At 35.9% G+C, this 15,211-nt stretch overlaps 1 protein-coding gene and 1 long non-coding RNA gene across 10 annotated transcripts; both read right to left on the reverse strand.

The window, feature by feature from the left end:
• Positions 1–511: 511 nt before the first annotated feature.
• On the reverse strand, positions 512–3,157 carry LOC113313609 (mitochondrial fission 1 protein A-like). Its single transcript, XM_026562401.1, has 3 exons — positions 3,002–3,157; positions 1,018–1,156; positions 512–865 (listed from the first exon to the last, which is right to left on the reverse strand). Exons 1-3 carry the CDS (start codon positions 3,092–3,094, stop codon positions 798–800), a joined length of 300 nt encoding a protein of 99 aa, XP_026418186.1. The 5' UTR covers positions 3,095–3,157; the 3' UTR covers positions 512–797.
• Positions 3,158–7,241: 4,084 nt separating this feature from the next.
• On the reverse strand, positions 7,242–11,116 carry LOC113308857. Of its 9 annotated transcripts, none has more exons than XR_003340140.1 (6): positions 10,862–11,116; positions 10,240–10,704; positions 9,830–10,056; positions 8,512–9,041; positions 8,344–8,425; positions 7,242–7,678 (listed from the first exon to the last, which is right to left on the reverse strand). It is a non-coding gene; the product is annotated as an uncharacterized LOC113308857 (long non-coding RNA). The 9 variants fall into 9 exon arrangements; XR_003340141.1 differs by lacking the exon at positions 7,242–7,678 and having other exon boundaries at positions 7,967–8,425; positions 8,512–8,576; positions 8,960–9,041; XR_003340142.1 differs by lacking the exon at positions 7,242–7,678 and having other exon boundaries at positions 7,967–8,425; positions 8,632–8,722; positions 8,960–9,041.
• Between the last annotated feature and the right edge of the window lie 4,095 nt (positions 11,117–15,211).

A 15,211-nucleotide genomic window follows, 5' to 3' on the forward strand; every position in this document is an offset into this window, starting at 1 on the left:
AATCATCCTGGGCTAGCCAGTGAACAACATGCTTTGAGTTATAAATTTTACTTCTTAAAAATTGCAATATTAATTTGATACTTGATATATTTTCACCTTGACTGTGTATGCTGTTATGATGATATTTTTGAGTATGTCTACACCTGTGAAGATGATGATAATGGTCATGTATATGTTCTAGTTTCATCTGCTAGGGATTTGAGGAAGCCCTAACTTACTGTTATGTATTACACTATGATTATGTTGTTCTTGATTGATAAAAAAGTTTAGGAAAGAATCAAAGTTAGTAAATCATCATTCTACTCTCACATTGTATGTTATGAATACATTGTAGTTAGACTTATATCATGTTGATAAAACTACAACTCATGTTCAACCAGACCACTCTTAATCCTTAGACTAGTTGTGTCTTAACCAAGACAATTAGTGCTTTGGAGTCATACTTTAGTTGATTTGATCTTTCTATAGGAGAAACTCCTTAGATGTAGAGAACCAAGAATGGAATCTTAATCCTTGCATCTTATAAGGCAAGAATAGCATAATCTAGTGAATACATGGTGTAAGTTAGAGGTGGACTTAATAACCCTAGTAACTCAATCCTTTTTATCAACTTTTGTCACTAGCTCCTTTGAATTCAGTTAACTTTTGAAACTTAGAGAACTTTAGCAAATCCTCCAAGTCCCTGTGGACAAAACCTCTATTTACATTCTATCTTCATCAAGACCCTGTATACTTGTAGGTAAAACATAGGTTGTAGTTTTTAGGTCTCATTCCTTGAGCTACCAAGTTTTTAGGTCTTATCCAACTGAGAGAAGATAAAGCTTCTCCCTCTTCTGAAGTGGAGTAAGTGCACCAGCCAGAGAAGCTACAAAAAGGAAGTTTCAGTTTTAGCCAGTCGAGCATTGGATGTTAGAAAATAGCTAGGAAATGTGCAATTCTGCGCATATTTTAGCATATAAAATTCAGCAATTCACATCTGACACTGACAAAATTGCAACTGATATTTTCTCATCTCACCTTCAAGCATAGCTATTCCTCGCTGGACATCTTCTGGCTGTCTTGAGTGGACAAGAGCCCAGGATAACCTCATGATGCTTTCATTCTTAGCCTCATCTGAAGTATCATTTCCATTTTCTGTGATTTCTCTCTCACAACCCTGTGAATGCATAAGAAAGGTTAGAATACCAAAAGAATATGGACCACAGTATCCTACTTGTTCAGCTCAACATTCTAACCACATTGGTAGAACGGTTGGACATAAAAGAGAAAAGCAGTTTTTTCTTTTAAAGTTAAGTTCTGGTCAGAACTGACGTGGTAGCAAATCAGGATCAACCAAATTTCAGAACAAACAGGCTACTGAGAGTGGAGCAAAATTTCTTAAAGTAAAACACACTACTATACTCTTAGCTTAAGATCCATAATTGACAAGAATTGCTATGTGCTGTAAGATTTCCAAATCATGGAGCGAACGGTGGCAGACTGCAACAGTTACCAGTGTACTGATGATTAAAGGGTCGAAACAAGGTTGATGATGTGTTTAAAAATGTTCAGGAGGCTTCTTTTAACTGCAATAAAACTCGACGATGTGGAGTTTACTGTGACAAAACTTAAAGGTATACCTGAGTACCAGATTTTATTGTAGTTTACTGTTATCAAGTGCAACCGATATTTAAAATCATAAGCCAAACGAAACAACCTTAGTAAGTAGTATTGGGGTAAATATAATTATTTATTTCAATCCTAAATGAAGCCAACTTCGAACAAGCGTGACGCTGACTTCGAGGTTATGGACGAAAATGGTTCAGTACCCAGATCTCTCTTGCTAAGGCCCAAGAAAGTTCACCTACGCATTAAAGCAACATGGCACTTTTGTACACTACTGGTCAAGGAATTCCTAGAACAGAAGTGCCCAAGGGTGAAAGACCTTATAAAATGAGGGGAAATGCTTCACGTTGATACTTCTATCATATCAGAATATAGCCTACCATCGTTCTAGATGGAAATAAAAGAATATGCTTGGCCTCTTCAGAGCATGCGTAATACAAAGAGAGGACACTATATTCTATACAAAGAAATGGAAGATACTCTAAAAGAATCGAGGTGGAAATCCCATATCAAGAATAGAGTCATCTTATTGAGATAAAACAATTCTGCTCAAAGATTCTGGTGAAAGGATCATCAGAAATGATTGCATGTATAATAGCTCAATAGGCATATGAAAGTTTGAAGTTAAAATAGATATTTGAACTTGGTATCTACTCATACACGAAAACAACTTCCCACCATTAAAAGGAAGTAGAATCTATATTCACACCTCGACATGAACAAGACACTAAATGACATGTGAAATCAGCCACTCGGCCCGAATCTGTATTTAATACTTGAAAGAGTGGTTGACATGCAGCTTTTCAAAGAAAGATATCTCAGTTAAATGAAACTTGATGATAAATTTAAGCTTCACTGGGCTGTATAAATTCAACTACTACAGTTGGGTTTTTATCCGACAATTATAGAAAGAATTTACAAGCTCAATCAAATTTTATAGTTTCAAAATTCTAAAAAGTATCATGAGAAATCAGATGGTTGGAGAACATCAAACTAAAAATTCTTCGGACGCGATTAACTACACCAAAGATTTAAAGAAGACCACCCCCAATTGAACATCACAGAATATTACCATAAAAATATAGGTTTTCCGGTGCAAACTACCAAAGTATTCATGGTTTATGGTCTTAAATTAATAAAATCATAGTATCATACTCATCAGAACCACTTCTGAAGGTTTTTAAACATTTTGGTTAAACCCTAACACAAACAAAAAAAAAAACTCAGCAGTTACAGTTCTCATCAGAGATTCAGATAAAACGTTAATTCCATCATAAATACAGAGCATAGATGTATGAAATTGAAGAAGAAATATTAAAATAGAGATAACAAATGGAAAAACCTAAAATCAAGAAATAAGTACTGATTGATTGAAACTCGGATTCGAAAAACTTACAAGAATGATATCACGATCACACCATGGAATCTGATCTCCACCACTGAAAAATGAGCCAATCGATTCGAAAAAGTTTGAGTTCTTAGCTTCCATGACCGCTAAGTTTTCTTCTTCTACAAGCAGAGAGAAAAGACTAGAGAGAGATTATGAAAGAGAGGCAGATTAATTATTTCCGTGACTCGCATATAAATGGACTTGGGGAAGAAATATAGTTATGGTGAAGGGTCAACGAAATGAAAATGTTGACGATGTCAATACACGTGAAAACTTGGCAGCTAAGGGTCTGTTTGGCAGCTGGGATATGAAATACGTCGTCCAGGTTAGGGAATTCATTGGTTTATCCAAAACTATCATGGCAATGGTGTTTGTTTTTCGTTGTTGGTTAACGTAATATGTTGTTTGTCAAAAGACTTGTATACAAGCTAAATTAATTAATTAATAAATAACTAAACCATATAATTTTATGGTTTTGAGCATAAAAAAAGTTAAATTAAAAAATTAGTTATAAAAGTAATCGTCTAACCCAGGAAAGGATTAAGGAATTCCAGGTTTTAAATGGAATTCCAAGACCCCACCTTTTTAGCCTCCTAAAATTTAGGTAGGATACACTATTCTTATCTTGAAATGGAATAAGCACCCACACAAACACAATATACAGTTATTTAATGGATAACCCAACCTAGGTTAGGATATCAAGGCTTCCAAACACGACCTAAGTTTTTCCATTTCATTTTAACGGCGAAATACCGTGTCGATAAAGGTGCGACAATACCCATCTAAAGCCCTCTAAGGTGAACATCTCATCCTCCCATATGGTGAATGGAATGCCCCTATAATCATTTCTTGCTTCAACACTTCTGCTGCTCAAGCCATACTCGAAACCCCACTTCATCCTGGGGAGGAGTACAGAATTATGTGGAATCTTGCTGACTCTGGAAAATTTACTGTAAAATCTCTGTATAAAACCAAGATGGATAGATTGTACAAGAATGATACTCACAGCAATAATTGGAAAGCCCTGTGGAGAATGGATGTTGCTCCAGTTATCCAGATCTTCATCTGGAAATGTGCTCATGGAATTCTCCCCAAAAATGCTAAAACTGCTACCATTCTTCATTACATTGATCCAACATGCAAGTTCTGCAACACTGGGGAGAAAACCTTGACACACATGACAATTGGAAAGCCCTATCGAGAATGGATGTTCCTCCAGTTATCCAGATGTTCATCTGGAAATGTGTTGATGGAATTCTCCACATAAATGCTAAAACTGCTAGTATTCTTCACTACATTGATCCAATATGCAAGTTCTGCAACACTGGGGAGGAAACCTTGACACATATGATGTTAAACTGCCTTGCTGCTACCTCAGTTCGGAACCTCCTCCTTAGCCCAAACCATGAAAAATTTGATCATACTACAAACTTCATGGATTGGCTAAACTTTTGGTTCAGTCCTGGAAACATCAACTCTACCTGCAATATTTATGCAACTGCTTGCTGGTTCATTTGGAAGGCTAGGTATGACTTTATCTTTAGTCACATTCAGCCAAATGCCAGACAAATCACTACCAGTATAAAACAATATCTATGCAACCATAACAGAATCCGCCACAACCAAAACCGCATTCTTAATTCTCTCCTTCAATATAAAGAGAATGGGTTAAGAAATGTAGATCTCACTACTTTCTCTCTGTGTTCTGAAAGTGGAAGAAATTTTGGTGTAACTATCAAAATTTGTACCTTACAGGATCCAGAAAATCTGAAATATTTCACTGACCTTACAGCTCTGGATTTTGTAGGAAACATCATTAGGACTAGAGGATATCAGGATACTATGGAGCAAGGGCGAATACATGAGGAGCTGAAAGTGTATAAAAGGATATCCTCCCTTGTTTCTATTATTTGTAGGCCTGAACGTGGGCGTCTAGCTAAGTATCTTATGACTAGTACATGTCACAAGGGAGGATAGGATAATTCAATGATTTCATGCAAAGTGGAGCGGAGATGTTTCAAGAGAAATAAAAAGCAACAGTCGCACTTACTGGCTTTTAAGAGAGTCTAATTAACATTGTTCTTTCACGCTTGATTCTATTGATTCTATTTTGTTTCACCACAACCATAGACCTAATGAATTATTATTAATATATGTATATATATATAGGTGCAGTGTAGGCCCGAACTTGGGCGTCTAGCTAAGAATCTTTTGACTAGTACGGGGCACAAGGGAGGATAAGACAATTCAATGGGTTCATGCAAAGTGGAGTGGAGATGTTTCAAGAGAAATAAAAGCAACAGTCACACGTACTAGTAAAGAGAGTATAACAGTGTTATTTCACGCTTGATTCTATTTTGTTTCACCACAACCATAGACCTAACGAAATATTATTAATATATATATATATAGGTGTAGGGTAGGTCTAAGAATCTTTTGACTAGTACAGGGCGCAAGGGCGGATAAGACAATTCAGTGGGTTCATGCAAAGTGGAGTGAAGATGTTTCAAGAGAAATAAAAGCAACAGTCACACTTACTGGCTTTTAAGAGAGTATAACATTGTTCATTCACGCTTGATTCTATTGATTCTATTTTGTTTCACCACAACCATAGATCTAACGAATTATTATTAATATATCTATATATATCTAGGTATAGTGAAGGCCTGAACTTGGCGTCTAGCTAAGAATCTTTTGACTAGTACATGGCACCAGGGAGGATAAAACAATTCAACGGGTTCATGCAAAGTGGAGTGGAGATGTTTCAAGAGAAATAAAAACAACAGTCACACTTAATGGCTTTTAAGAGAGTATAACACTGCTCTTTCACGTTTGATTCTATTGATTTTATTTTGTTTCACCACAACCATAGAGCTAACGGATTATTATTAATATATCTTTATATATGTAGGTGTAGTGTAGGCCTGAACTTGGGCGTCTAGCTAAGTATCTTTTGACTAGTATAGGGCACAAGGGAGGATAAGAGAATTCAATGGGTTTGTGCAAAGTGGAGTGGAGATGTTTCAAGAGAAATAAAATCAACAGTCACACTTAATGTCTTTTAAGAGAGTCCATATATTAGGCGGCCCGTCCCATTTTTGTATGCCTTATCTTTCTCTATATTGCCAAAGAACCTTTCGATTCAACTTATCTTATTTGTTTTTTACCCGTACAATATTAACATTATGAGAGTCCTGTAAAGACCCTTCAGCTCGTCAACGCAATTAGACTGGTCAAGAGGCGATCTAGAGATATTAAGAGATGATTTAGACAATAATGACTTGACTAGATAATACAAATGTTAATTAATATAAATTAATCTAAAAACGATCTAGATAAGAAACTAGTATCACTAGATAGATCTCGAAAATTTATGTGTAATGGACTACTCGAACGTGTCATTCGTATACCGGACGAATAAGATATCATCAGATACGTATGAAGGGGCAAATAGTCTTTTTGAAGTCTAACCGACTTGGCAACCAATATCCAAGTTTCTGGGTGCCTCAGTAAATCTCGTCAGCCTTATCCCCAAACGGATCGAAGAGAAACTCATTCTTTTTTCTTCTTCTTCTCCTCTCCTAAACTGCAGTTGCTGCGATTCTGAGAGCATGTGATCGAGAAGACAAGAGATGGAACCATGGTCATGGGATTAGTTTGAAGTGTAAGTGGCTTAGGAATGAATAGAGAGAAGATAAATAATTCATGTGATGCTGATATGGAATGAGAAATCGAATAATTAGGGTTTGTAGATCGAATTGTAAATTCATACGGAATTAATAAGTTAATTGAGTTGTGGGTGGATGAAGAATAACTGGGTTGTGGTTTAATTGAAGACTAGGTTATGACCCGTGTCGTAACGGCACGGGAATGTATTTGTTCCGACATCTGTCATTTTCTCCTCATTTATGACGTGTGTGCTGAGATAGATCAATGTAAAGAGATTTTGCTATAGTCCTTTAATTTGGAAATCGTATGAAACTGTATCCTTTGTGTTTGACCTTGTTAACTCCAAGCCGCAAATCCTTCTCATATAAATTTCTTTTTTTTTAAGTCATTTTTGTTTAACATATGTAATACTGGAAACTTTTGAACTAATAAGTTTTATGTGTTACCAAAGAGATGGTAAACTTTTCTAATTTTTACCAATAGCAAACTTTACTTTTGGAATTAAGGTGGTTTGTTTCCTTGGTCTGTCACGTCGTACATGTTTTATTTGAGGGCAACTTTGATTACAAAACTCCAACTTTATAGGGCAACTTTGTAGGGCAACGTCGTACATGTCTTAAAACTCCAACTTTATAGGGAAACTTTGATTACAATAACACTGCAAATACATACAATCTCTTACTCTTCTCGTTTCAATGTTTTGTTGTTTTTAGGCAGATAAGTCTAACACAGGACAATTCGATCAGAGTTGAAGTTATGATCAGCAATTGTTTGTGGTAGCTCCCACCTAAGGTCTGTGAAGGGAAATTCCTGTTTTTAGCATCTTCACTGAACTTCATCCACTCTTTTGTAATCGCAGCCCTCCTTAACACCTTTATTATTCATTTTTTGCGATTTGAGTGATTCCAATGTTCATGCATAGTGGGCAGTCTGGTGTTACATTCTACCGGCTTGTGTAGAAAAAAGTAACTTATGAGCCCGAATGTTCATCCCGAAATGTCGCAGAGTTGTGGCCTGAAAGTAACATTATTGTTGTGAGAGACGAAGCAAGGCAAAAAAATTGTAAATCTTATTTTAAATCACTGTACTTCATACTGTGGCACGGTAGTCATTTTTTCCCTACGGCTGTTTTAAGAGCATCCATCCATATCGCTCACAAACAGTATTTAGGTTAACTCCAGTTTTGGGATTTCCAAAAGTTTAGTATGGTTCATTTGCTCTTAATAGCCTAAAGCAACAAATTATGATTTAGTTTAATCATTCGTGTTCTCAAGGAATTCGAGTACTGTATACAATCTCATATAAACTCATTAATGGGCAGTGTTGTTTAATTCATCAAGTGACAACAACAAATAAAAGGTTAAGACAAAAGATAGTGCTTATACTAACAACATGTGGTCAGGAAGTTGAAACCTCTCCAATCGTTTATAAAAATTTTGTTTCAGCAACAAAAAAGCAAAAAAGAAATAAAAGAATACTGTATTAGTGCAGTATGGTAAAATCTAAACCCCAAAGTGCAGTAATAGTAATTCATTTCAGAATATATTGCACTCATATTTTCGAAATAGTTATTTAGCCAATGCATATTGCTATAAATTCCAACCCTCTCGTAGGAGTAACCTGCATTGTATCTTAAACTGCGACAATTATTCATTCAGCGCAAATCCTGAAAAAGTCACCTGCCACCTAATCCCGTCTTCACATGGGATTCAATTGACCTTCCCATCCGGGTAGGGTGCAATGTTCAACCCGTAAGACGAACTACAGAAAGGGAAACACACCTAATTATTTTTTTTTAAAATAAAAAGAAAAGAACCACCAAGTATTATTCATATGTTGCACCACACCATTGTAGTTGTGTTGATTTCGCCTTCTTCAGAATGCATCAATGCGGACCACAGCTCAGTTGCACCTAGATAGAGTGTAAACATAATTAAATAGCTCATCCAAGATCGATATGGACATACCTCACTGCCTAGTATGTACTCAGTCGACTATCATCTTGTTTTTTCCATAGCGCTCTTTGGTCATTATATACCATTTATCCCGGTCGTCGACCTAGTCTTGTAGACATTTTGGTTCAGTAGCATTCAAAACGCTAAGATTAAATAATCTGGTCATACAAACCCATGCTCAGCAATTCCAAGCTAATAATAATATTAAAAGAAAAAAACTATTGTGCTTTATAATAGGATCGTTATGTTTATCTTCAATGGAAGAATCGAACAGGAACGTTGAAAACAAACCATGTATGATGCAATAATTGTCCGAGGCAGGTAGGGTTTGAAAACTAACCTTTGTGGACTTGAACCATCGTTGGAGTTAGGATCTCCCTCTTGCAACAGCTTGTGCATAAATATGATCCTTTTTCAGGTAACTATATATGAACACCACAAAAGAAGGAAGAATATTTAAAAGAGAAACCTGAATAGTGGTGTGACCCAAAACAGGGAGTTGCCGTATTAGTCTTCATAACCACTAAACATTAATATTATTGTCATGCATTCGAAGGTAGTGAACAAATGGTAAGACTATACCACCAAAAATAGTTTTTAACCACACATAGTTAAGTTAACCCCACAAAATTAAGTATTTTTCATAATTGGGTTAGAAATATTTGACGGGATACTAATCACAGTCGTACAAATATAAAAGATACATGATAACAAATCAATATGATCATCTGAAATTGAAGGACTTGGGATTTTTCTCACTACATATTCAGAGATCTTGTCGTTCTTAATAGTGCATCCTGCAAAGGAGGAGAATTAAATCACAAATAGCGTTGAATCAAATATTTTCATTCTTAATAGTGCAGACCCTTTAATCGATCCTCAACTCCCTCCCTGCTTCTACTTATCAACTTCTTGTAACTTCTCCTCAGCACTGATTAGGAATATAGTTGCAATATTTATCTAGATACGTGTACATCCATACAAAGTCTGATTCCCATAAAAACGATACTGGTTCTTCATTTGTTTCAACATAGTTTAGGGGTTTATGAATATCATTGTATAGGAAAGATATAAAGGATTCAACACTATGTTATAAATTTGTACAACATTCACAACGTACTACGTACATGACATTTTTCAGGGAAAAAACTCAAAGAGGTGAAAGATCAACAGAGTGATTAACATAGATCAATAATTAAGGGAGATATACCTGATCTTTGGAAGACAAAAGGAAGATATTCTTCGCCTACTCCCATGGAGATTTCTAAGAGTATTGTAACACGTAATGATATGTCAAGACGCTGTTTTTACTAATACACAACTGCGTTAATATCCTCTGTGTGGTCTCAATTATCTTGATCTTTTCGCTGCATGATAGGTATGGTGGCTCCAGTTCTAGCACAACCACATTTTATTATTCTGCTGAGTCTCCGCGGTCTGCGCAAAAGCAACAGTTGTTCAGATCGACGGCAAGGGGGTAGATCAAATTGACAAATCACATTTTCCGGTAGAAAATCACAATTCCTTTGTTTCTTTACTTTTAAGCTGCATGTTGTAGTAATCAAAGGAATGAGGAATAACATAGTGTACCAAGTGTCACAATTTAACAGTAATTGTTACCTGTCGTGAAGAGTATGAATATCATATTATAGCTGGCTAACACAACTGTTCCTTTTCCCGATCTGCACCTCCATTTTTAATAGAACCTCATTGAATTTGCAATAGGTGATCATATTTCGGTTCTCACAAATATAGAATCTCACAATGCATTTTCTTTGAACTACTTACTGAACAATGTAAGCTTACACACATACAGACATTCAAACATTAAAATGAAAGTTACTTGAATACATACGGATCTAAGAGACAGAACAACGATAACTTGACCATTTTTGCAGAAACATGGTACTACATATTAATTTAAACCCTGGGAGATGAAGATCTTACCTTGCTTGAGCTACCCTTCAATTGCAAACATGTTTCGCCAATTAATTTGTTTACCAGAAAATCAAAGATACCTAACGGGAAATTAAAAACCTTACCAATAAGGTGAAACGACAATCCAAGCTAGATGCGATAGAAAAACTGCAGGAAAAAAGAAATTATTGAGATTTTATCTTAAATATGATCAAACAGTTGTATGATTTGTTCATATTTTGATGATTCATAAGAAAAGAGAACCATCAGGTGGAAAAAAAATTTACACCCTTGCTTCGGAAATTCAAAATCAGGAGAATCTTACCTATACTGAAGTGACCAAAATTTCAATTCCAGAAATAGTAGAATTTTAAGTATTTACTTGATTTGGTGTATCCATAGCGGAAGAAGACAAAGATGTTATTTTGAATCATGGTTCATGATTCAGATTTAGTGATCGCTTCCCATCAGTGACGGAGCCAACACTTTTAAATTGTGGGGTCAAATAAATTTGTTCGGCGCCGTTTACCGAATGATTTTCTAAACTAGGTCTAAATCACAATTCAAGGTACTACAAAACCATGCGCACTAGTATTAAAATTAGATAAACTTGCACAAACTACTAAAGCATGAATAGACTCGTAATTTTTTCTTGGGTACATTGCGGTCAGAATGTTACTAATTGGGTAGGCGGCCGAAGGCCGCGGGATTTTTTTTAGAACGGGTCGCAATACCAGTGGACGACTGTGACTTGCTTATAGAGAGGGTACTCGATATATAGAATGAAAAACATCAAAATGAACAAACTTAATATAACAGACATAGAAAAATTATATTAATGAGAAAAAGAAACGTTATCAACTTTACACAATATCGCAATGACATTGATTTAAGTATTATCAGTTCAATGCTGACCTATAAATATTCAGCAAATGGTGTGTATAGTTTTGACTGCAAATCTGATTTACCTACTTAGCTAAGTTAATTACTACCAAGGTAGTGATATAATAGAACTTTGCTTCAGTCCACCTAATGCCCATAATGCTATTGCAAATGTTGCCCAGAGTGTAAAACAGTACGTTTTAAGTCCAAGTCATCCTCAAGGAATCCCATATATGGTCCATTTCTTGTTTTTAGTTTAGTTTAGAGAGCTAGTTGGGTGATAAAACGATATTTAAGACGGTATTAGTTGCACTATGACCCCATTAGCTATAGAAGTTTCAACTCTACCACAATGTTTGCCCCCACAACTCGTTAAAATTACAGAAACATCAAGCCTATTCTAGACAGAATTCAAAATCAAGTGGGGTCTTGGGACCCATTTGTCCCTTGTTGCATCCGTCCCTGCTTCCCATTGATGTTGGCATTAATAGGCAGGAATGAAGAGTAATGAGAATGAAGAGAAACATCTGAAGCAGATTGAAACGTATAGTGGAAAGAGTAATGGAAAGAGTAATGAGAAGAGTAATAGGCGATATGAATTTAATTTGATAGAATAAGTAGCGGGATCTTGGTTGTTCTTTATATACCCAAATTGAAGATCTCGGTCCAAACGCGATCTCATAAGGAACCCAAGTCAGTGATAAATCACGTCCGTCCTTTATATATCCAAACTATAGATGTCCGTCGATGTAGGAAAACACCATTGTCCCTTATAATATAAATGTGTAGCTGTTTTTGATGAAGAATCAGTGAATTAAGGTTTTTCTCATAAGGTTTCTTAGAAGTTCAATTAGTGATGAATAATGAAAAAGCGGGGGTCTAACAACCACACCCAATATTTCGTTCGACAATCTGAATAGACAAACTCTAATATACTTTCAAGAGAATCAACTAGACAGTTAGACTCAATCTAGAGAAAAGTATATCAAAGAGTTTGATATCTCTGTTTCACAATGTAATCAACAAATCAAACAGATAGAGATCCGCGAGCCTGATTATTATGTGAAACAAATTAAACGGTACCAAAGACCAATGTTCAAGTGTCAATCAATTTATATCAACAACCAAAGGTTGGATTATCTAATTGATTGATCCTAACGCACAACCTGTGATATTTCTATTATATAACAAAATATAATGCGGAAAAGAAATAACACAGACACCAGAATTTTGTTAACGAGGAAAACCGCAAATGCAGAAAAACCTCGGGACCTAGTCCAGCTTTGAACACAACACTGTATTAAGTCGCTACAGACACTAGCCTACTACCAATGAACTTCGGACTGGATCGTAGTTGAGCCCTAATAAATCTCACACTGATCAAGGTACAGTTGCGCTCCTTACATCTCTGAACCCCAACAAGATTCTACGCACTTGATTCCCTTAGATGATCTCACCCACAACTAAGAGTTGCTACGACCCAAAGACTTGATAAACAAACATGTGTCACACAGAAAAGTCTATTGGAATAGATAAATCTGTCTCCCACATAAATACCTACGAGTTTTGTTCCGTCTTTTGATAAATCAAGGTGCACAGGAACCAATTGATAAAACAGACTTATATTCCCGAAGAAAAGCCTAGTATTATCAATCACCTCACAATAATCTTAATCGTATGGTGGCGAAATAAGATATTGTGGAATCACAAACGATGAGACGAAGATGTTTGTGACTACTTTTTAATCTTACTTATCAGAGATAAATCTCAAGCAAATCTTAGCAAAGATAGTACTCAATCACGATAGTAGAAGTACAATCAGAACACGCAATTACAAAGAAAATAGTTGGGTGTGGCTTCACAATCCCAATGAAGTCTTTAAGTCTTTAACCTACAGGGTTTCGTGAAAAACCTAAGGTTAAAGGAGAATCGACTCTAGTCGCAGCTAGTATCACACAGGAGGTGTGGGGATTAGGTTTCCCAGTTGTTAGAGTTCTCCCTTATATAGTTTTCAAATCAGGGTTTGCAACCTTAGTTACCTTGGTAACAAAGCATTCAATATTCACCGTTAGATGAAAACCTGATTAGATTCAAGCTAATATCTTTCAACCGTTAGACCGAACTTAGCTTGTTATACACAAATGAAATGTACCCTCATTTAGGTTTGAGTAACGGTACCTAAACGTGTACACCATGTTGGAGATAAACGTGGAATCACAAACGATGAGACGAAGATGTTTGTGACTACTTTTAATCTTACCTATCAGAGATAAATCTCAAGCAAATCTTAGCAAAGATAGTACTCAATCACGATAGTAGAAGTACGATCAGAACACGCAACTACAGAGAAAATAGTTGGGTCTGACTTCACAATCCCAATGAAGTCTTTAAGTCGTTAACCTATAGGGTTTCGTGAAAAACCTAAGGTTAAAGGAGAATCGACTCTAGTCGCAACTAGTATCACACAGGAGGTGTGGGGATTAGGTTTCCTAGTTGCTAGAGTTCTCCCTTATATAGTTTTCAAATCAGGGTTTGCAATCTTAGTTACCTTGGTAACAAAGCATTCAAATATTCATCTTTAGATGAAAACCTGATTAGATTCAAGCTAATATTTTTCAACCGTTAGATCGAACTTAGCTTGTTATAAACAAATGAAATGTACCCTCATTTAGGTTTGAGTAACCGTACCTAAACGTGTACACCATGTTGGAGATAAACGTGGAATCACAAACGATAAGACGAAGATGTTTGTGACTACTTTTAATATTACTTATTGGAGATAAATCTCAAGCAAATCTTAGCAAAGATAGTACTCAATCACGATAGTAGAAGTACGATCAAAACACGCAATCACAGAGAAAATAGTTGGGCCTGACTTCACAATCGTTAACCTACGGGGTTCCGTGAAAAACCTAAGGTTAAAGGAGAATCGACTCTAGTCGCAACTAATATCATACAGGAGGTGTGGGGATTAGGTTTCCGAGTTGCTAGAGTTCTCCCTTATATAGTTTTCAAATCAGGTTTTGCAATATTAGTTACCTTGGTAACAAAGCATTCAATATTCACCATTAGATGAAAACCTGATTAGATTCAAGCTAATATCTTTCAACCGTTAAATCGAACTTAGATTGTTATACACAAATGAAATGTACCCTCATATAGGTTTGAGTAACCGTACCTAAACGTGTACACCATGTTGTCTTAACAGTAGTTAACTGAGGTTAGCTATATGAACACTCTCATATCAACCTTATTCATCTTAACCACAACTAGTTCAAATGACCCAAATGAAACTAGTTAAAGAGTTGTTCAATTGCTATATTCTCATACAAGTATACAAGAACAGAATTGAAACAAAATCGGTTTGATTCACTTGAATCAATTCATTAACATTATAGCCACGGTTTCCATAGAATGCATTCCTTAATATATAAATGTATTAGTTCATAAGCCAACCGATTTTAGAACTTTAACCACTCAAGTATGCATACAGGTACGCATACCTAAGTAGCCAGTCTGAGTTTGGGTTCGCCAGTATGCGAATGGGTACATACCTTAGTACACTTCCAAAACCCATCAAAAATTCTCGGACCTATACCTTACACAAGTACACGTACCGGTATGTGTACTTGGTACCCGGAATTCCACAACTATAAGTACGCATACGGGTATGCATACTATAGTTCCGGTCATGGATCACATACATGCAAGAATGCATACTATGTTCATAATCTAATAGTTCTAAACTATATTTCAATCATTGAAACTTTCTTAGAGGATGACAATGGCCGTT

Source organism: Papaver somniferum, chromosome 9 (assembly GCF_003573695.1).
Source record: "Papaver somniferum cultivar HN1 chromosome 9, ASM357369v1, whole genome shotgun sequence".
In the NCBI taxonomy this organism is placed as follows: Eukaryota; Viridiplantae; Streptophyta; class Magnoliopsida; order Ranunculales; family Papaveraceae; genus Papaver; species Papaver somniferum.

Coding starts and splice junctions, on each gene's coding strand:
- LOC113313609 (XM_026562401.1), bottom strand. CDS start 3,094: ATGGAAGCTAAGAACTCAAACTTTTTCGAATCGATTGGCTCATTTTTC. Junction 1,157..3,001: donor GTGATCGTGATATCATTCTT/GTAAGTTTTTCG, acceptor ATGCATTCACAG/GGTTGTGAGAGAGAAATCAC. Junction 866..1,017: donor AGGAATAGCTATGCTTGAAG/GTGAGATGAGAA, acceptor TCCTTTTTGTAG/CTTCTCTGGCTGGTGCACTT.